At 44.7% G+C, this 24,055-nt stretch overlaps 1 protein-coding gene and 1 long non-coding RNA gene across 2 annotated transcripts in view; one reads left to right on the top strand and one right to left on the bottom strand.

Annotated features, from left to right (window-relative positions):
* The first annotated feature begins 5,801 nt into the window (after positions 1-5,801).
* On the top strand, positions 5,802-6,207 carry LOC124273093. The gene is made up of 2 exons (XR_006897547.1): positions 5,802-5,895; positions 5,986-6,207. It is a non-coding gene; the product is annotated as an uncharacterized LOC124273093 (long non-coding RNA).
* LOC124273085 (S-adenosyl-L-methionine-dependent tRNA 4-demethylwyosine synthase TYW1-like) overlaps positions 5,986-24,055 on the bottom strand; it is a 29,545-nt gene continuing 11,475 nt past the window's right edge. The window contains 8 exon segments of the mRNA XM_046708307.1: positions 5,986-6,271; positions 6,750-6,799; positions 6,802-6,922; positions 7,819-8,065; positions 16,257-16,434; positions 19,665-19,774; positions 21,039-21,157; positions 21,952-22,107. Of these exon segments, the coding sequence (XP_046564263.1) occupies positions 6,053-6,271; positions 6,750-6,799; positions 6,802-6,922; positions 7,819-8,065; positions 16,257-16,434; positions 19,665-19,774; positions 21,039-21,157; positions 21,952-22,107 (1,200 nt within the window). The 3' untranslated portion in view covers positions 5,986-6,052.

Below are 24,055 nucleotides of genomic sequence, written 5' to 3'. Positions count from 1 at the left end.
CAGTCTTTAGAAGCATGACATCAAACACAGGCAAGCAGCAAGTATAGTTGGCACTTATGGAATGTCTTGAGCAGGATGCTCAAATGTTGTGCTGCTTGGATTCAAACCTAGCCTCTCCTCAGCAAACAAACACTCAGTCTACAGGGCTAATATCTGCCAACTCTTGAATGAATATTTTCCTGTTGAGGTGACTAGCTGCGCCACTGGTTTCAATGTCATAAACATTCCATCCATTCCAACCAGTGGTAACTTGAAATAATACCCTGTACATTTGACTCCACATGTATCAGAAATTCTAAGACAGTTCTACAACCACATTCGTCCATACCAGGGTAAAATAAACTACATACAGATATGTACACATAAATCAATATGTCAGCATAGAAACTAATATACTCATAGAGTAAACTAAGGGAACACATAGCAATAGGGAGTGAGCAGGCATTAACATAGTTTTGCAAAGTATTTCAATTTGTAGACAGTGATGCAAAAATAACTAGCACATAATATAGGCCTGGCATCAAGGAGCATATACATCAGTTCAATTTGAGTCATGAATGTGATACAGTTTACAATCACAGGATCCTGGCAAGCGTAAGGGGCATAACCCTGCACAGTGCATGATAAATGACTGTGGAACCTTGATTTCCACACAGGCAGCTGTAATACAGAATTATGCTTCACTGCTGAGCATCCCCCATACTGTCTCCACACCCGTTGTACACACATTGCTGCAGCCAACTCATAGTTGTAATTTGGTTCTTTGGATGATGAGAAAATACTTGAGAGCTGTTCCCCTGGGAAGTCCCCCACTGCACTGTTGTAGAAGTAGTTGAGGCTGGACATTACCTTAGTATCTCAGTGATCATCATAGGTTGTTAAGGAATGTATTGAACACTGATAACATTTCAGTCTGTAATGTATTAAGTTGATGAAGATATATACTGAGGGTAACAAATAAAGGAACACAGGAAAATTCAAGCATTCCTTTAATATTTTCCAGTTTTCATCACCAGCTTTGAATACCTCTATGGGAGGAAATCTGAGAATAAATAAAGGAACACTACCATGAAGTGGTGTTCCCTTATTTGTTTCCCTCAGTATATTTCTTCATCAACTTAATACATTACAGACTGAAACGTTATCAGTGTTCAATACATTCCTTAAAGGTCACATGCAACCAAAAAATCAAACATAATTAAAACACAATTATCACTTATTCATGACATATAATATACATTGCTGGTTCTGAAAAAATATATACACAAAATTTATAAAGTACAATGCGCCGTCGAAGTGCAAAATTGTGTACTGCCGGTTTACTTCCCAAGCGAAGCAGCCGGGATACAGAACCCAGTCAGAGTGGGTGGGTGTGCACTCAAGTTTAACGGCTGATTCATTTTGCAGATGTCTTCCGCGGCTAATTGTGTGTATATATAGAGAGAGAGATGTTTGGTTTTGTAAACACATGCTCATTTTTGTGTATAACATTTTGTAATCAACAGACATCATAACATGTCATGTGTTCAAGTATCACACCTGCCTGTCTGTGTAATTACATAATGTGACAGAGACCGAACTTCGGGCCATAAATCAATGCATTTTGTTTATGGTGTATAGCCTGATTGGTGTTAAGTTCAAATTGCATGTGGTCAGTGATAGCAGCTGTGTATTGAATATTGTCATTAGCAGACAGGCAGGCAGACACACAGGTGTCAATAAAACAAGGCATTGAGTTTTGTCTGTGACAACGCGACATGTCTATATCACAGTTAGAAATTCTGTCAACGCTAAATAATGACATTGCTTTTAAGTATCGAACTGAGAAAGTGTCTCCGGTAAGAAGAGCGTGTGGTGAAATAGACAAATGAAATTATATAAACAGTTAATTTACTGTCATAACATATAAAAGCTCGCCTGTGAGATACCAACAAAACATTAGAAAAATAGCTCACACCAAAGCCTTCACCGAGTATTCACCCGACAACCTGCTTCCAAGCTGCGCGAACCTATTTACTTGCGCGACGCGTGCTATGGCTGCAGCCCAGGTGTTGAAACCCGTTTTCCCAGAAAAGTCTGGGGAAAAAATTAGTGAATCGTTTGAACTCCGATTTCGCTTTTTTTCATCGCGTTATTTTTTCATTTTAATAAGTTGAATTTGCATTTTTGACGATTTGTTTCGGTATGTCCATACCGAAAGGTATCAGAATCTGCAAAGTTGTGTTTTCACGTTGCATGTGACCTTTAACAACCTATGATCATCACTGAGATACTAAGGTAATGTCCAGCCTAAACTACTTCTACAACAGTGCAGTGGGGACTGCCCAGGGGAACAGCTCTCAAGTATGTCCTTATCATCCAAAGAACCAACTTACAACTATCAGTTGGCTGCAGCAATGTGTGTACAACATGTGTACAATGTGTGATCTGTGGAGACAGTATGGAGGCTCACACTGTCAACACTGGCAGACTCACCTCAGACCTTAAATTAAAAAACGCCATTATACCCGAAACATTACTCCAGAGTCAAAACTCACAACCTCACTCATCTGTTCAAATGTCCCCTTATTTATTTCTATCAGTATATCAAGAAATACTTGCAACATTGTTGACACACATCCCCCAAATAATACATGAATGATCAAAGATTATATATTCAATGACAATGTCTCTCTTCTCCCTAACAAGTGAAGGGGTCCTCCAAGGTTCCATGTTTAACTGTTGTGTTGAGTTTTAACATAATTGTGTAGTACATCTGCCTTGACAGATCAGCCTGATGTCTGAGCCAGTGTTTCAAACCATTACCACTTGGCGGAACCCATTACCAGCCAACATGGCACTAACATGAAGTGAGGTGGGCGAGCTGGCTAAGGTGCCAGGCTAGTGATCCAGCGAGCTTCAGGTGTTGGGATCGAGCCCACCTGTGACCGGGTGTACAAGCCTTGGAGTCAACTTTGTGCAGACTCTTTCAGTGTTGTCACAACCCTGAGCACTTAAAAGAACCCACGAATCCGTTGGTATATGACCAGATGGTGGCCACATGAATACGTGCAAACACCTAGTTGCGGGTACAGCATCGTGCAGTAAACTTGGACAAAGTATTGTGACTCTGTGTCCCAGTCCACCCAGCTGTGAATGGGTACCTCGTTAGGATGAGAAAGCCACAATAACTCGGTGCGCCTAGTGGCTGCAAGAGTTGTATGCTCCCTAGGGAGTTGAGATTGATAATACGATGTGCCGTTGAGATTGACATCCAACGATCGAGGGAAAAAATACCAGTGCCTTGATCATGTACCAGTTGCGTGGATATGTGCACTATATAAATATCCTATGATGATAATAAAATAATAATAAAAAACAACGGCAAGAACTCAATTCCATATAGTTGCTCATGCTGTTGATCACTAGATTGTCTGGTCCAGACTTGATTATTTACAGACCGCTGTCAAATAGCTGGAATATTGCTGAGTTTAACAACAAACAAAAACAAAACTAAGTCCCACCTTCACTGAATCAATACACTCTTGTGAAGAATTCCACCAGTATCTTGTGTTGTTGACACAGGGTGTATAAATCTCAATACAATCAGCAGCTATGGTACACATAAAATAATGTGTAATACAATAATTCAATAATTCTAACAAAAATCAAAGATTTTGACATTAAACAAGTGGGCCCTGAATTAATATGTACTTTCTCACAAATCTAAATGCAGAATTCAAAGAGTATTTGAATCATTGAAGCCAGTGCTTCAACAGTGTACCTTTCACAACTCGTAATTATAATGTAAAATAGAGCTACATTTTGTATAAATTGCATTTAAGTCTCAATTATGTTTTGTGCAAATCACCAAACTGCCAAAATAAATGATTCTAAAAAACATGATAAAACAGAATACAACAATAATACAGAAACAGTTCAGTCATAAACAAACAAGTTTACATCATATCACAAATATCGAAAGCATCACCATTAAGTCCTTTTAGTGAAAACTGCTTCAATCAATTACCAGTGATGCCAGTCAACCTGGCCTCATTTTGTCCCTATACGATGAGCACAAGGCAGGGATACAGCAAGTACTATGTTTTAAAGTCTGTTGGTATGACCCAATGGAGCAGCGGCAAGACTGCTCGGTACGATGACCGATAATCAACACTGTCTCTTACGACAATCAGTAGTGGTACTCGGAGAGTATTCTCAGAAAGCTCCTGTTTTAAAGTTAGTCCATTTATCATAAGTATCGCTTCAAAATGAGAAATGTTCATAAGAGACCATAACACATATTCATCTCAATATTAGGAAGATTTTGAGTTTATCCCCGCCAATATTCTCATGAAGGGTGAATGTTTGGATGGGATATTTATACAACAATATGCAACTGAAACAAAATAAATACTACATGAATGTTTTTCCATAAGGCCAGACCAATTTTATTTCTTGTTTTACAGATCTGCTGGTTGTATTTTTTCAAGAATAAGAAAAAAAATTTCTCCGCTCAAAATATAATCTTTATGTTTTTATTGGCCAAAATGTAAACTCAAAAGAAAAAAAATTTTTGATTGTTTTTTGCCCCTTATACACTTCATAAATTGCTAGAAGCAAAATACTTTTAATATTTAGACGGAATATTACTTTGACTGGTGATTTTATTTTTATTTTTCTTCCCTCCTGCCTTTAGTGTTTTTCTGAGGACAAAAATCAGTAAAACAAGAAATAAAATTGGTCTGGCCTAAATGCTGTTCCCATATGAGGACAGTACACTTCAGTTTCCAGATTCTGAGGTGAGGTTTGAGATGATCCCTTTTTCAAAGATGAAATGAAATCATTGCCAATTGTCTGCACAGTAAAAGGATTTTATGGCTACGACGAATTTGAGTAGGGGGGTAACTCAGGTCAGTTAACAAGTGATTCTCCCAATTGCGTAGATCAATTGTCATGACGTCAATCACTGGATTGCCTGGTCCAGGCTTGAATATTTACAGATTACTGTCCTACAACTGGAATATTACGAGTGAGGAATTAAACAACAAACAAACAAATAATATCCAATTCAGCAACCCATTCAAGTCAATATATACACGGAACTGAAAAAAGTCCAGATAAGCCTGGTTTGACTGAATGGTTCTTTTTACAGAAAGAAGAGAACACAGAGTGCTGTGGGGTGTCTTTAGACTATACCTCAGGATCCAGATAATTTTCATGATAATCCAATAGGAGTACTTTAAAGTTCATTTAGACTGAATGGAAATTAGTAATTATTTATCATAATATGCACCCAGCCCAAAACAGACATTTGACAAAAAACAAACTTACTCGACATACAGAACATGTTTCATTGTCCAAAAAATTATTTCCTACCGTGATCTGAAAAATGAAAACTCTGTATTATTTATCTATGAATTGGATAGATTGTGAGGAAAAAATGAGATGCAAAGAGTTAGTGAGTGAGATAGTGCAAGAGTTTGTTTTAACACCCTTTTGAACAGTATTTCAGTTACGTCAATGCATCTCAGCTGAACTTGAACAAAAACCCAAACGGAGGCATGTTAAGTCATGAACTGAATGAACCAGAAATAGTATTGTGCAGGACAAGCCTGAAACATAATCTGGGAAAACTGGGATACAAAGGATAACAGATTTTTGGGAATGCCTAAAGGAAATAACTCTATACTGCAAATGGCAACACCTCAAACAATTGGCCCAGATTTGCAACACACATACACACCTAAGTCCTTCCAGTAGTCGGTTTACTCAATATATCCATCCATCCCAAGCCCCCCATCCCTTATCCTGAACACATCCTGGGCAGTCCTGAATGTGAAATAGCAACATCAGACCTCAAGGTCAAACAGCAAGATCAATCCTCAAGGTCAAGTAGCAAGATCAATCCCAAAGGTCAAACAGCAAGATTAATCGCATTAATCCTCAAGGTAAAACAGCAGCGCGATTAATCCTCAAGGTAAAACAGCAAGATCAATCCTCAAGGTCAAACAGCACGATTAATCCTCAAGGTAAAACAGCAAGATCAATCCTCAAGGTCAAACAGCAAATGTTAGCATCCACTGATGTCTTTCTGCTTCTTTCTATGGAACCGAGTCTCTACTGGGTCAAACCCTCTCTCTGAAGCTCCAAACACTGCCCAGTGTGGAGTTGGGGCCATATAGTCCTCTGCAGTAAATGTTTTCTGGCCTCCTGATTGGTTGTATTCTGATATGAGTTGGTGGAACCGAGGATAGTCTATCCATGTCCACCATTCATCCTTGATCTTGAACTGTAAGAGAAATAAAATGTTTGTGAGTATTTCTGCCTACCAAGCCAACAGTCTTACATTGAATAACACAAAAAACCAAGATCAGCCAAGTCATATTCACTTTTTCTAAAGTCTGCAGTAAGAAGTATTGATTCATATTCATTCATACAAAACAAATCTCCACTGTAGTGGTATCTTGAAATAATCAAAGTTCAAATTTCTGGAAAACAAAATCAAATCTCCACAACTGTATCAAGGAGGTGGTATCTTTGAAATAATCTTGAAGCCGCATGTTTGTATAAAAAGGCTGCTTGTACTTTTTTATAGTGCTAGCAAGATACCATGCTGAAGTGATCACAGATATACACTCGAGCCGACCAGTCCTTGTTGCCCATTAGATCCAGGCAGGGACTAAAGGTTAAAAAACCAGCGACCTTCCGGCTCTCGAGGCGGAACACCACGAAAGAAAGAAGCAAGACAGTCCAATCAGTCATGTGACTCACCTTTGTGTGTGCGCGATGAGTATACAGTTGGAGTGTTCGTGTTCGAAGCTATTTCGTAATCTGGCAGCGCATCTGCAAGTTGTTGTACGAAGCTAACAACTTCCTGGTGCCAAGGCACGTTGGCCATCGTCAGGGTGGAAGCTTTGGACTCGCCACAGTAGGTGACACCCTGAAAAAAGAATAAATTTGAAGAATTTGATTCTGTGACGTTTTATTGGCTCACCAGACCATCTTTTATTTTTCCCGTTACCATAAACTGACACAAAATTCTACCACACCCACTAAAGAGTACCGTTTCCTGATTGGTAGATAATAGAATGGTAAATAACAGAACAGGTGGGGTTTGTGTTGCATCATTGTGCAGAATGACACTGACTTCCACTGTTGATGGCATTTACTTGTTTTAGCTGGCTATGGAGTCATCACTGATTTCCACTGTTGATGGCATTTATTTATTTTTTAATTGGTTTCAATACTTTTAAGATTTATGGAGACATAAACAAGAGACATCACGTGCATACAGTGGAAATCCACATCACCACTGTGTGAACACCCTTGGTCCGTGTTAAGTCCATATTAATGCTGACAGGGTCTTTGTCAGAATGGGTATTAGAGATATGTACCCCAGGTAAGTTATAAATGATTATTTTTCATGCAGATGGGAAATTAGAACTTGTTAATCTCTGAGCATAATGTTGATCGTTTCATGGATAATTATAAAATATGAAATATTAATGTTCAAAATGTAACTAAATTTACACAATAATGCCACGAAAATAGGTATCGTGATACGTATCGAATCATGACATGGGTATCATGATATATATTGATTCACAAAACTTATGTATCTTGACATCCCTACCCAGTACTTAAATGAGGGGAAAGCCTATATTCCTCACCACTTTACTGAAAACTGTGACCAGTTCATGTCGTACTTCCCGTTCACCTGATTTGAGTGATATCCGTAATAATGTATGCTTGATCTTGGTGTGACAACCCAACAACTCACCCACCAGGCTCCCCCTCCTGGCTACACTTCATGAAGATCATTGAACCATTTCCTACCTTGACCTCGATGAAGTCTGGCTTTCCCCGGGAGACGAGGCTGGCATAGTTCTTCACTTCATCTGTGTTCCAGGCCTTGACCAGGGTCAGTCTGTACACAGTTCTCTGCCCCTTGCTGCCCAAGGCCTCCAGACTGTCCAGGAAACGCTGCCAGTAGTCCCGGAACAGCGGGCGGTCGATCTTCTTCAAGCTCTCCTTGGTGCTGGCGTCGACACTCACATACAGCTGGGTCACTGGACTCAGGTCCCTGCACACAGTAAAAAGGACTGTATTTGTTTGGTTTTTGTTTTCTCAACGCCACACTTGGCAATATTCCATCTGTACAAGGGTTATTATTATTATATGGGTATTTATATAGCGCTATAGTCCATCCCACATGCATGCTCAAAGCACTTCTTTGTTTTTCCCTTGATCATTGGATGCCAATCTCAGTGGCACATCATATCAATCTCAACTCCCTGGGGATCATACAGCCCTTGCTGCCACTAGGCGCACTGAGTTAATGTGACTTTCTCATCCTAACGAGGTACCCATTCACAGCTTGGTGGACTGGGACATATAGTCACAGTTCTTTGTCCAAGTTTACTGCACTTTGCTGTACCCGCAACTAGGTGTTTGCACGTATTCATGTGGCCACCATCTGGTCATTTACCAACGGATTCGTGGGTTCTTTTAAGTGCACAGTGTTGTGTACTGTACATTAGGGGTTGTGACAACACTGAAAGAGTCTGCACACAAAGTTGACTCCAAGGTTTTTACGCCCGGTCACAGGTGGGCTCGATCCCGGCACCCCAAAGTTCACTGGATCACTAGCCTGGCGTCTTAGACAGCTTGCCCACCACGCCCCTAGGCACTGGTAGAGAACTTGGTTATAGTGAGAGTGGAGTCTGTGATTTTTGCTACAGAAACTTTATGACTTATGACAGGGTCTTTGTGATTTGTGATTCTTTGCAATGATATGTGTTATAATAAGATAAAATGGTAATTATAGCTTTAGTTTGTGGTATTAAAGACTATAATTTGGCTAATCAACACATAATATCATTTTGCAACTGTATAATTTACTTGAATAAATCTAGCAATACCATGGATATAATTTTTATCATAATTTGCAATGAAAGTCATTTTGATAATAAAAATGAGTAAAACATCAAGTTTAACAACCCTCGAAGACCAAAATATTCACAACGAATTATGTCAAGTCTTCCACATAAAATTGTGTCATATATATCAATATTTTAACATCAATTTCACTAAAATAATATTTTAGAAATGTCACAGAGTTTTTAACACTGGTAACGGAAAATTTGAGATTGAAAGATGCTGGTAACGGAAAATTCCTATCATTTTGTGTTCATTTAGGATAAGGCAGTAAGTTGTTCTGTTGTATAAACATTTACTTGGCCGATAAATGGTGTGCATCAGGTAATTTCAAGACGCCCACATGAACAAGTCACAAGATAAGATGATTTCGTCACTATCCCAAGGGACATTTTGTGTGCATCATGTACAGTTCTCCAGTTTTCACATTCTTAAAGCGTGTCTATATAAAGATTGATTGCAAGTGATTGCAAGTCACAATATCATTACCTCTTGACATGGAACACAAACAAATAGATAGTACAAAGCCCCAATCACAAGGCTTAACTCACACAGTCTGTACAAAACATTTATTTTCAGAAGACGATTTAGTCAATGTTCATGATGGTTTTGATGATGATTGTGATCTACACATTGTTGAAGATAATGATGACTATCTGCCAATCATAAATAGACTTCAAAATGTCAAGTGATTTCATGTTCTTTTTCAGAGAGATCGTCCTTGGGGTACATATTATGCATTTTCCGGCTGTAAAATGTCCTGTGACAGTTGTATCAATGTTTTTTGAATAAAAAGATTGTACAATAAATAAACTCTTTTATTTATTATACGGACCCTACCTCACGGAGTTACCTCCCTTGGCGCGCATGCGCACCAACTGGGTAGGCTCCTAGACCCGTATCATCATTCCTTCTGCTGTCACGGCCCTGAACAGACGTTCGTTGTGATTACCTTTCATGAGCCGTACGGCGCTGTATTTTAAGATGTTTCATAATTGTGACTTTGTATAAGTACTATCAAAATACGCAAACTTTCCCGTGGTTTACGCAAGTTTGCTCTGCCATGGCGGGAAGTTTAGCGTGCCGCGTGGTCGTAATATTGCGTTTTAAAACCAACTATTACTTTCCGTGGTAACCTTCACGTATTTTTCAATGTTTTCTACGTGTTTCTCTGCTTCTGGCCACAAGTTAACTAACATGTTTACGTGTTTGTTTCAGGCTTTTACCTGTTGTTCGGTCTGTGGGGGAAGTATTCCCCGGGCTGACAGTCACTCCCAATGCGTGGCCTGTCTGGAGAAGACGGGCCATGTGGCTGATACATGTTCAATTTGTCCTGGCCTTTTCCCGGGCTCAGAAGAGGCGGGCGGCCGACACCCTGTTTACCGCGAGATCGTGAGGCGGGAGGGGACCTGACGCAGGTTCCCCGTCAAAATCTAAACGGGCGTCCAAAAAGGAAAAATCCCCGTGGCCCTTCCCCTCTACTACCGCCGAAGTGGTTTTGACATGTCTCTAATGGAGTCGATGTTTCAGAAGCAGATGGACTCAATGAAGTCCTTCGTTCGGGAGTCGGTTGGAGGTCTCCGCCAGGAGTTCCTCGCCCACCCGGACGGGCGGAGAAGTCGAGGGGTGGGATCGCCGGCCTCGCTAGATCCCTCAGCCTTGAGGCGTCTGTCGATCCGTTGCCTCTGGCTTCAATCGGACGCCTTCGGCTGCTCGAGAGGGAGGTGCTCCCAGTCCCCTCTCGGAGCTTGGCGCTTGGGCCGTTGAGTATTCCTGGTATTCCGTCCTGCGCACACCCGCCCCATGAGAGCCGGAGGCACCAGTTCTGCCTGGCCTGCCTCCAGCGCCGAGACCGGGTCCACGCACGCCGCTGGCGCTGACGTGGAGCAGTCGGTCTGTTCCTCCTTCCTGTGGTGCCCAGCGTTAGGCAGTCCACCGGGTCGGGGTTAGGGTCCTCTTCACGGAGGAGACCCAGCCTCTGGACTTCGGGCTCGGACGCCGAGGCAATGGAGCTTGGGAGGTCGAGGAGCATGGCGGGCGGCTTCCGTTTTGCTTCGCCTTGGCGGGAGGTCCGGCAGAGAATTGCCGAGGGCCTACCCCAGGCCGCTGCCCTGCTGGTAGCGTGGACTCGACTGAGTTCCTTGCCTGGCGAGGCGCTTGCCCCTAGGCAACCCTCACAGACGCGAGCTCCGCGATTCTGCCCTCGTTGGTCGCGACGCGGGTCGATCCCCTCTTGTCTGGTACCGAGTCAGGTTTGACTTACCTGAACTCGTCGCGGCGCTTACCAGCTTGGGAGGATTCCTGTTCGTCGCATCGATCGTGGGACGAGTGTGTTTTCACTTCCGTCGCCTTCTGGGGAGGCTCGGCTTCCTCGAGCAGCTCGGGCTGCTCGGCAAGGGCCTCACTCCACCTTTGCCCTTGGCGGGCGCCCTAAACGCGGCACGCTGCATCGACCTACGAGGAGGTCTACCGGAACGCCGATGCAGCAGGTGCGGTGGTGGTCCATGAGGCCTACCTCTCCTCGATACAGAGGTCGGCCCTGGAGGCGGAGGGCATGCTGGCGACGATGTCGCCGCGATGTCGTGCTACTCCGTCAGCTGTCGGAAGTTCAGGCTCACCTCGGCGACTCTTTGCGGTCTGCTGCGTCCGACGGTGATGTGCGCAGTCATGGGGATGCGCAGGCTGTGGCTGTCGACGTCTAGGTACCGGCAGCAACACAGCAGACCTTGCTGGCTCTCCTTTCCGCCTGGGGAGCGACCCTCTTTCCGGGCACAGCAGGTCATACGGAGGCTGCCGCTGCAGCTACCTCTTCAAGGATTCTAAGGCCTTGTTGGAGCACCCGCTGGTGTCTCGCCCTCGCCCCGTGCCACCTTCCTCCGCCGGGTGCAGCCTACACCGAGTCTGCCGGCTGGCCGGGCCCGCTTGGTAGGTAGGCGGAGGAGTAGGTCCGCCAAGGGTAGGGGCAAGGAGCAGTCCTCGACTCAGCTCCCAGCCTCATGGGGGCGCTGGAGGTCTGCCCGACCTCCCGTTAACCCAACAGGCTGCCGCCGCCGCGGTGTCACACCCAGTCAGCTCCGCTACTAGGGTCACGCACGCGCGCCCTACCCCATATCCCAGTGGAGGTCGCCTCTCTCTATTCCTGCCGAATGGGAGAAGGCTACCAACAACGCTTGGGTGCTGGCCACGGTCAGCATAGGCCATCTCCCACTGTGGAAGCAGGTCGCCCGACTTCACCGGCATAATGACGCGACTCGGTGCCGCCATGCCGCCAAGCCAGGGACGGATATTGCGCGACGGTTCAGGCTCTGCTGGACAAGTCCGCAATCGAAGCGCATTCCACCGGGAGAGGAACAGGCGGGATTTTACTCCACGCACTTCCTCGTCCGAAGAAAGACGGCGGTTCCGTCCGATTCTCAACCTCAAGGGGTTGAATCGCGATGCTCAAGTACCATCCTTCAAGATGGAGACACTGCGCCGGTGATCTCATCTGTTCAGCCCGGCGATTGGCTCACGCCAATCGACCTAAAGGATGCGATTCTGCATGTACCATACATCCCTCGTTCAAGCAGTACCTCCGGTTCTCTTACGACGGATGTATTACCAATTCAGGGTGCTCCCCTTCGCATATCGACTGCCCCAAGGGTGTTCACCAAGCTCATGTTAGTCCCAGCTACCCTAGCTCGCCGCAAAGGAAGTTGTTACCCTTACCTAGACGACTGGTTGCTCGGAGCACTAACACAGCCAGCGAAGTCAAGATGCTACTCACACAGTGATAGACATTCTAACTTTCGACTGGGGTGGATCATCAACCTCAAGAAATCCGACCTGGTACCCACCCAGGACTTGGTTTTTCTTGGGCCGATTCCAAACCAACAAGGATCTCGTTTCCTTGTCGCCCGACCGGGTCACCAGAGTTCGGGAGATGGTATCTTCATTCCTCTCCCAGCCCCAGGCACCAGCACGGACTTGGCTCCGTCTACTGGGCCATATGGCGGCGACGATCTCTGTAGTGTGGCGGCGCGTTGAGGATGTCCCCATACAGCAAGCTTTGGCTGGGCTGTGGACTCACACGGAGGATCTGGAGCGCAGTCTCACAGTCCCCGAGTGGTTGACACCTCACCTTCAGTGGTGGACAAATGTCGGAATCTCACCAGGGGTTCCCCTTGAAATCCCGGACGCCAGCTCTCACAGTTCAGACAGATGCGCCCTCACGGGCTGGGGACGCTTCTGGAGCAGTCTGTCGGCTTCCCGACTCTGGTCCGAAGCGGCTCACCTTCACATCAACGTGTTGGAGCTGAGAGCTGTGCGGTTGGTATTCGGCGCTTCAGAGAGCATGTCCGCGGCCAGGTAGTCCGCCTCTTCAGTTAGACAACCAGACGGCCATGTAGTACATCCTGAAGCAGGGAGGCACGGTGTCCCCAGCGCCCTCGGAAAGCGTGGGACTTTCTCCTCTGGAGCGACCAGTACGATTGTCAGGTACTCCCTGTTTATCTCCCCGGGCTGGAGAACGGCGAGCAGATGCGCTCTCGCGCGGATCCTGGCCCCGCGACGAGTGGATGCTTTCGACAGGCAGATATTCACAGTAATCTCCCAGTTGTACCGGGTCGCTCGAGGTGGATCTGTTTAGCGTCGGCCGGGCGCATCAGACACCCGTGTTCTGCTCTCGGATACCGGACCAGAGGGCGTTGGCTGCCGCACGCCTTTCCTGCTGGATTGGGCGGGCAAAGTGCTCTGGGCGTTCCGCACGTTACCACTTATTCCCGTGTCCTTTCACAGCTGTCCACCCAGCCAGCTCGGCTACTTGTGCTACTGGCACCGCTTTGGCGTCACAGAGCTGGTTTCGGTAATTCTCAGGTTTCTGGCTCAGCCTCCTGTTCTATTACCTTTGCGACCGGACATTCTCACTCAGAACGGAGCTTCCCACCCAAATCCACGGATTCAGTGGGTGGCTTGGCCTCTGTCAGGTCTAACCTCGAGGCACGCTGAATTCCTGCAGCAGTTGCAGACACAATTCTGGCTTCGAGGCGGATTCGGCAAACGCTCAGTACGAGGATAGGTGGTCCCGCTATGCTGCTTGATGGTGTTCAGATAAGGGGATTGCAGATCCCTTTTTCGCGGATTTAGTCCGAGTTTTGGAGTTTTTGCAAGCTCGTTTGGAAGAAGGCCTGGCGGTTGACCATTCAGCGCTACTCCACCGCTATTTCCACTTTTCACACCCCTGTCGATGGTGCTCTTCTGGGGCAGCACCCTCTCGCACAGCGCTTTCGCTGGCGAACGGATTCGACCTGCTCTCAGGCGAACCAGTCCACCTTGGGATTTGTCGATCGTGCTTTCGATTGGCTGTCCGTCCCACTTTCTCACACCTATCGGCTATTTCCATTCAGTTGTTGACCTGGAAAGCTGTGTTTCTGGTGGCGGTAACATCTGGTCGAAGAGTCGGCGATATACATGCTATGTCGTCCGACCCGGCGCGCTGACTGTGTTTCACACGATCGTGTCAGCATTCGCCTCCCGAGATACTTACCGACCGAAGGTCGATCACGCTTTCCATGTGACAGCTCCTATCGAACTTCCTCCTCTTACCCAGCCTTCCACATCGGGGACCACTCCTACGAGCACTCACCCGTTGGATGTCCGTGAAGACGCTCAAAGTCTATATCAAACCGAACGCAGGGGATCCGTGCGGGTACCCAGCTGTTCTGTTGTTACGGTGGCGGAAGAAGGCTGGTCTGCCAGCGAGCAAGCAAACTTTGTCTCGCTGGCTTGTTTCGTATTTGTGCCGCTTATCAGGCTAAGGGCAAGCCTCCCCTGAGGGGTTGAAGGCTCACTCGGTCAGGGCAGTAGCCGCGATCAAAAGCTTTTTGCAGCGGCACTCCCATTGAAGAGATCTGCTCTGCCGCTATTTGGAGCCGCCAAGCACTTTATACGCCATTATCAGCTCGACATACACATTCACGCAATCGCATGCGAGCTTTGGTCGCATCGTTTCTCCAGTGGACAGTGTCCTGCCACCCTGACCAAGTGAGTCTTGGTTTATTGGTTTGTGTTGACGCTACTGTACAATGATTCCATTATTGACATGTCTGCTACGAGCACTCAGAGAACCTGTACCCCTTCGATTCTCTAAGGAGTTACGATATCGTTAGTGAGTGGTATTTTTGTTTTCCCCACGGTGCTCTCACGAAGAAGCCACTTAGTGGGTCGGATTTCACTGACATTCGCACTCCGTGCAATGTCTCATTATGCTAGAGGTCGCCTTTGAGCACAAATCCTCCTGTCAGTTCCCTCCCATAATGCCTCTCAGAAGCGAAACTGGGTCGAGTGACAGGTGAGTGTTATGGCGCCTGTTCAATTTTTTTTTTCCATGATACGATCGCTATATTTTGTGTGTGCTTGGACAGAATTCCCTCCTCCCTGGCCTCCGGTCTTTGGGAGTCTGTGTTTATGCATAATATGTACCCCAAGGACGATCTCTCTGAAAAGAATTTCCAAACCTGCAGAGGTTTTCAATTCTTTTGAAGAGAGTCGCCCTTGGGGTAGGGCCCACCCACCTCCTCGCAATTCTGTTCACTGATGAGAATTCAGCAGAAGGAATGATGATACGGGTCTAGGAGCCTACCCAGTTGGTGCGCATGCTCTAAGGGAGGTAACTCCGTGAGGTAGGGTCCGTATAATAAATAAAAGAGTTTATTTATTGTACAATCTTTTTATTCAAAAAACATTGATACAACTGTCACAGGACATTTTACAGCCGGAAAATGCATAATATGTACCCCAAGGACGACTCTCTTCAAAGAATTGAAAACCTCTGCAGGTTTGGAAAAATTTATACTATCTTGTGTTATTAATATTTTGTCTCCATGGATCTTGGGCTGCACTATCACAACAGAACTATATCCATCAATTGCAACATGAACCTATCATTTACACATTTCTTCATTTCAGAACTTCAGGAAACAAAGGTTAAATAAGCCAAAGTACAACACGAACATTAATTTCATCACTCATTTCATGATACACAGTGACTAAATCAATGAGAGTGAGTGAGTGAGTTGAGTTTTACACCGCACTCAGCAATATTCCAGCTATATGGCAGTGGTCTGTAAATAATCGAGTCTGGACGAGTCAATCCAGTGATCAACAGCATGAGCATCGATCTGCGCAATTGGGAACCGATGACATGTGTCAACCAAGCCAGCGAGCCTGACCACCCGATCCCGTTAGTCGCCTCTAACGACAAGCATGGGTTACTGAAGGTTCATTCTAACCCGGACCTTCACGGGTGACTAAACCAGTGAGATGGGTATATGTAAGACTGTCATATCTTCCATGCTTACTTGATTGCATCAGGAAACTGGGCGTTGGTGACGAGGAAGGAGGAAATCCCCCTGCCATGGAGCAGGCTGACGAACTTGTTGATCTCGGGGTACATGATTGGTTCTCCCACCAGTGACAGCGCGCAGTGTTTGGGCTCCAGGCCTTCAGCAAACCTCTCTGGCTGCACTCCAGGAACACCTGGTGGACATTTGTAGAAACAACTTCACAGGGTGGAAGCGTTGTCCACAAGATATGTGGAGTTGCCCCCAAAGCAACTCCATTTCCTCGCTGGACAGTGAAAGAAGAACACGTGGAGCAAGAGTTATGGTAAGTTTTCACACGCATTTTCATTATTTTGCAAGTATATCAGGTTTTGCCATTTGACAGAAGGATCTAGAAAGTTACAGATCTTTCTGTAATAGCTTGACACCCTCTATATTTATTACAATTGTGGGTTGGGCGAGGGCACCCTCCTAAGTGTCAAAAGAAAATGATCGATCCAACACAAAATATGACATCCTCCAGAGCAGACACACCTTTTTTTGCAGTCAGTTCTTAGATATAGTGATTTTAGGTCTTCATTCACAGTTTAGGCTTTAATGCATCGGTAATTTTTCAGTTATCGTCGAAAAATCAAGCTGTACATTTCACATGGAGTTGTTTTGAAACTGTCCATTGCTTTGAATGTTTACATTGAAGTAACTGTCCATGTAGTTGCATGGATCTTAGAGCATTAACTGTTGGAATCCCACAGTTTTTTATACCCTTTTCCACAGACTTGGCAATGGAAACGGTAGTTGTTGTGAAGGATCCCTTGAACATGCAGTCTGAGGCCAAATGAAGACTTGTAGAACTTGCCGCATATGTGGCAGCGGTCAAACTGAAACATGGGTCTCAGGAACCACTTCAGACAATGACCTACTTTCCAGCCGATCTGAATTTTGAAAATTTTACTGTAAATTGTATCTTTATATACTTATCCTATCTCACGGTATGCACTATCTTTTTCTTCTACGAACATGTGTGGAAACGTGCTGTAGGCTAAGTTGAATCAAAAGTTATCCGGCCTCTGACCCCCCGACCTCTGACCCCACTCCGATGGCAGTACCTGTCAATCATCTCAATAAGTGTGCAGATTGCTCAGATGATCACATGACGGTCTCTGCCATGTCATTCTCGTCTTGGAGCTTCCAGTAATCTGTGATGTGGGGCAGGTCGGGTGGGTATCCATCGCGTGAGATAGGATAAGTATATAAAGATCTGTAACTTTCTAGATCCTTCTGCCAAATGGCAACACCTGATATACTTGCAAACTAATGAAAATGCGAGAAAACCTACCCTTACTTTTGCGCCATGTGTCCTTCTTTCACTGTCCAGCGAGGAAATGGAGCTGCTTTGGGGGCAACTCCACATTTCGTGTGGACAGCGCTTTCACCCTGTGAACTTTATATGTGAGGAAATTAAATCTTGAATAGAATCCTTCTTTGAAAATTTCTACATCATGACACTGAGTGAGTCTGGGTTAATTCCTCTGTAAGCAGTATAAAAGTATGAAGTATGAAGGAAAGCAGAAGTGATGTTGAAGGAAAGCAGAAGTGATGTTAAAGGAAAGCAGAAGTGATGTTAAAGGAAAGCAGAAGTGATGATGAAGGAAAGCAGAAGTGATGATGAAGGAAAGCAGAAGTGATGATGAAGGAAAGCAGAAGTGATGTTGAAGGAAAGCAGAAGGGATGATGAAGGAAAGCAGAAGTGATGTTGAAGGAAAGCAGAAGTGATGTTAAAGGAAAGTAGAAGTGATGATGAAGGAAAGCAGAAGTGATGTTGAAGGAAAGCAGAAGGGATGATGAAGGAAAGCAGAAGTGATGTTAAAGGAAAGCAGAAGGGATGATGAAGGAAAGCAGAAGGGATGCAGAGGGAAAGCAGAAGGGATGATGAAGGAAAGCAGAAGGGCTGCAGAGGGATGATGAAGGAAAGCAGAAGGGATGTTGAAGGAAAGCAGAAGTGATGTTAAAGGAAAGCAGAAGGGATGATGAAGGAAAGCAGAAGTGATGTTAAAGGAAAGCAGAAGGGATGATGAAGGAAAGCAGAAGGGATGCAGAGGGATGATGAAGGAAAGCAGAAGGGATGCAGAAGGGATGATGAAGGAAAGCAGAAGGGATGACGAAGGAAAGCAGAAGGGATGATGAAGGAAAGCAGAAGGGATGATGAAGGAAAGAAGAAGTGATGTTGAAGGAAAGCAGAAGTGATGATGAAAGAAAGCAGAAGTGATGTTAAAGGAAAGCAGAAGGGATGATGAAGGAAAGCAGAAGGGATGCAGAGGGAAAGCAGAAGGGATGATGAAGGAAAGCAGAAGGGCTGCAGAGGGATGATGAAGGAAAGCAGAAGGGATGTTGAAGGAAAGCAGAAGTGATGTTAAAGGAAAGCAGAAGGGATGATGAAGGAAAGGAGAAGTGATGTTGAAGGAAAGCAGAAGTGATGATGAACGAAAGCAGAAGTGATGTTAAAGGAAAGCAGAAATGATGATGAAGGAAAGCAGAAGTGATGTTGAAGGAAAGCAGAAGTGATGTTGAAGGAAAGCAGAAGTGATGTTAAAGGAAAGCAGAAGTGATGTTAAAGGAAAGCAGAAGTGATGATGAAGGAAAGCAGAAGTGATGATGAAGGAAAGCAGAAGTGATGATGAAGGAAAGCAGAAGTGATGATGAAGGAAAGCAGAAGTGATGATGAAGGAAAGCAGAAGTGATGTTAAAGGAAAGCAGAAGTGATGATGAAGGAAAGCAGAAGGGATGATGAAGGAAAGCAGAAGGGATGATGAAGGAAAGCAGAAGTGATGATGAAGGAAAGAAGAAGGATGATGAAGGAAAGCAGAAGGGATGATGAAAGAAGCAGAAGGGATGATGAAGGAAAGCAGTGATGATGAAGGAAAGCAGAAGTGATACTGAAGGAAAGCAGAAGTGATGATGAAGGAAAGCAGAAGGGATGATGAAGGAAAGCAGAAGTGATGTTAAAGGAAAGCAGAAGTGATGATGAAGGAAAGCAGAAGGGATGATGAAGGAAAGCAGAAGTGATGATGAAGGAAAGCAGAAGTGATGTTGAAGGAAAGCAGAAGGATGATGAAAGGAAAGCAGAAGGATGATGAAGGAAAGCAGAAGTGATGATGAAGGAAAGCAGAAGGATACTGAAGGAAGCAGAAGTGATGCAGAGGGATGATGAAGGAAAGCAGAAGTGATGTTGAAGGAAAGCAGAAGCATAAGGACAATGGAGGTTCTGGACCATATGGACCCGGTCCAGGGCATGGTAGTCCTCCATAATCATGGATCTGGGATTTGTACCCAAGGTTTCTGGCATGCCAAGGGTTGTGCCTTGGGTGTCTGAACCACCAGAGCCCTAGGTTTATGACAATGCGGGTACGAGAGAATGTGCTGACTGACCCCGAAACTGCTTAATGAGATTGACATGGTTCTTGAGCGCCCCCTGGAAGACAGTATCAGCGTCGTCCATCTTCCACTTCCACTCTGTGCCCACTGGATTGGTGTGATGTCTGGAGACACAAGAAGCAACATCCTCTCACAATACACACAGAAACCAGTAAAACATAATGCAGACAAGTAACAGACATACAACAGACACACAGCACAGACATATCAACAACAGACATGCAACAGACATACAGCACAGACATATCAACAACAGACATGCAACACATACATAACAACAGACATACAACAGACACACAGCACAGACATACAACAGACACACAGCACAGACATATCAACAACAGACATACAACAGACACAGCACAGACATATCAACAACAGACACACAGCACAGACATATCAACAACAGACATACAACAGACACAGCACAGACATATCAACAACAGACACACAGCACAGACATATCAACAGACACACAGCACAGACATAACAGACACACAGCACAGACATAACAACAGACATACAACAGACACACAGCACAGACATACAACAGACACACAGCACAGACATATCAACAGACATACAACAGACACACAGCACAGACATATCAACAACAGACAAACAACACAGACGTAAGACACACAGCACAGACATAACAACAGACAAACAACAGACACACAGCACAGACGTAACACCAGACATACAACAGACACACAGCACAGACATATCAACAACAGGCAAACAACAGACACACAGCACAGACGTAACAACAGACATACAACACAGACATATCAACAACAGACAAACAAGAGACACACAGCACAGACATATCAACAACAGACAAACAACAGACACACAGCACAGACATATCAACACCAGACACACAACAGACACACAGCACAGACATAACAACAGATATACAACAGACACACACTACAGTCAGAGAGACAAACACTTGGCAGACACATAAGACATACAGAACTATGAAACAAATGTAAAAGACACACTAAGTCGACAAGTAACAAAACAGGGAACCCGTGAACAACAGATACATAACTGACTCATAGAACAGATATGCTAAGTAGGGATATAGACGATCAGCTAAGCTGACACACATTCCCAGAATGCACACATCAGACACACATATATATACAGTCTCCAGCAGAAGACACAAACAAAATATGCACAAAGCAGAAACACACACACATGCTTCCCTCTGGCAGAAGATACACTCAGCAGACAGACGAACACAGACACATGAACGGCAGAAACACACAACAGACACACACATATATTTACCAGACACACACAACAGACACAAACATATATATTTACAAGACACACACAATCAGACATACACTTGCTTACCTCCAGCAGAAGACACACTTGTTGGCACAGGCCAGACTGGGCGTGGTCTCCATGCAGCGGTGAGATTCAATACCGTAGAACGTGTGCTTGTAGCAGCCTCCCCTGCCCCGCAGCATGGACTGAGGAACAACAATGTCGGCTTAGTTAACAGTAACTTCATGAAAACAGACATCCTATTACTATGGTTACATTATAGTGAATTCTATCCTTCATTTTTAGTTGCTTTGCTTCAACTTTGAAATTAATGCTGATGGAAACAGATCACTTCACACATGTCAGTATGGTCGCCGTCAGCTTCCATGACTGTCAAAATATGGTTCATTATTGGCCATTTTAGAAAATGATTTCCTGCTATGAACTTTACAGCATTTCTATAAAACAAATGAGGTCAGCCTCTTACTGATATAATGCTGGACAGAGACATTAAGTGTGGCATCTTAGATAAAACCCAGATCCAGCCTGACACTTTAACAAATATTGACTAAAACTGAAATGTTGAGAACAGTCCTATCTTCTTCCAGCTGAGTTAGTTAATAAATTTCAGAAATGGATTCACAACATCAACAACATAGAACAACTAATGTCAATTATCTCCAGAAACAAATTCATTCGGATGCAAAATCAGTCAAACAATAAAGGGTGTAGCAATTGAAGTCAATACTTTCATCGTATTCGTATTTATAATATTCATATTTTCAATTCAACACCCCAATCATTCTAATTTTGAAAGGACTGACTGAGTTTGGTTTTACGCCGCTTTTAGCAATATTCCTGCAACATCACGTCGGGGGACACCACAAATGTAATTTTGAAAGGAAATATGTGTTGTAGGAAACAGCAGTTCAACAGTCAACACAGCCATCTCATGCACAAATCATTTGTAGCCAATTAAAACACTTGAAGAGAGTCTGACCTTTGTCCATCTGCACAGTTTGACCCCTGAGTGTGAACCAATCAGCTTGTAGCCCTGCTTCTCCAGTGACTGTCGCAGGAGTGGCGTGATCATCTCCCTTGGCTCCGTGGACGGCACACCCCCCTCCTCATCCTCATCCACCTCCACCTGCTTGTTCTGAACAACATCATCAACATCAACATAGACTGAGTCAGGGCTACAGATAAGGGGCGTACAGGCGTAATGTATGCCTCAAAATCAATTAAGTACGACATAATATAAGATTTCAAGTGTATCATGTACGCACATAAATACCTTTGTACGTCTAACATTTAATTTCCTTGCATATCGTGCAAATAGAAACCTGTTTCGGATAAATACTTGTCAAGTTTCTTTACGAAACACGATTTGACACATGAGGAAACCCCGACGGTAGGAAACACTTGCGTTGCCATGCAACGATATGCGTCACTATTTTTCGATTGGCTAAAAACTACACTGTTCCTATTCATATCCAGTCTGACCTGACATTTTGCGCATCACACGGTCGCTCAGTTATTTCTCACGCGTCTTCAAATACAAATACATGGTTGGAAATAGTGATCGATGAATCGTCCAGACAATCCACATCACCAACTCGCTCACACAAAAACATGTCAGTACTCCTTCAAAATTCTCAGTACACCTCCATTTGCAATATGATGTTTAAGTACACTCACACCCCCAAAAGTTATCTGGAGCCCTGTGAGTTAAGCCAGGCATAGCTAGGAGCTAGTGCATGATTAGAACCCTGTTCAATGGATCAGGTAGAACTCATTTCATTCTCCAAAGGATTATCCAACCCAAGCTGCCGGTAGGTTCACAGCTAACATTACCATCTCCTACCGGGTACCCATTCACTGCTGGGCAACTGAAGCTTATTATTCAACAAGATCAGTTCAAGGGGGCAATACGTATGCTGCATGTATTTCACTGTGAGACAGTAACAAAGTTGAAGTAATCCATCCCCCATTCACCTGTATGTCCACTGTAACTGAACTGTGACCTGAGGTGAGGTGAGGTGAAATTGGGTTTAACTTCGTGCTTGAGAATATTTCGCTCATATGACGACGTGAACTGTGACCTGAGCCCTGTGTATAGGATCATGTGTCATAACAGAAATAGCAAAAATGTCCAAGCTGGTAACACATGTCCAAGGTGATAACACAGACACAGGTACCATGTCTCAGGTGATAACACAGACACAGGTACCATGTCCAAGGTGATAACACAGACACAGGTACCATGTCCAAGGTGATAACACAGACACAGGTACCATGTCCAAGGTGATAACACAGACACAGGCACCATGTCCCAGGTGTTTACACAGACACAGGTACCATGTCCAAGGTGATAACACAGACTCAGGTACCATGTCCAAGGTGATAACACAGACACAGGTACCATGTCCAATTAGATAACACAGACACAGGTACCATGTCTCAGGTGATAACACAGACACAGGTACCATGTCCAAGGTGATAAAACAGACACAGGCACCATGACTCAGGTGATAACACAGACACAGGTACCATGTCCAAGGTGATAACACAGACACAGGTACCATGTCCCAGGTGATAACACATACACAGGTACCATGTCCCAGGTGATAACACAGACACAGGTACCATGTCCAAGGTGATAACACAGACACAGGCACCATGTCTCAGGTGATAACACAGACACAGGTACCATGTCCAAGGTGATAACACAGACACAGGCACCATGTCTCAGGTGATAACACAGACACAGGTACCATGTCCACAGATAACACAGACACAGGCACCATGTCTCAGGTGATAACACAGACACAGGTACCATGTCCAAGGTGATAACACAGACACAGGCACCATGTCTCAGGTGATAACACAGACACAGGTACCATGTCCAAGGTGATAACACAGACACAGGCACCATGTCTCAGGTGATAACACAGACACAGGTACCATGTCCAAGGTGATAACACAGACACAGGCACCATGTCTCAGGTGATAACACAGACACAGGTACCATGTCCAAGGTGATAACACAGACACAGGCACCATGTCTCAGGTGATAACACAGACACAGGTACCATGTCCAAGGT

This window comes from Haliotis rubra, unplaced genomic scaffold (assembly GCF_003918875.1).
Source record: "Haliotis rubra isolate DU_JTF1 unplaced genomic scaffold, ASM391887v1 Scf1032, whole genome shotgun sequence".
NCBI lineage: Eukaryota > Metazoa > Mollusca > Gastropoda > Lepetellida > Haliotidae > Haliotis > Haliotis rubra.
Note: the sequence above shows the minus strand (reverse complement) of the source record. Positions and strands in the feature narration are given on the sequence as shown.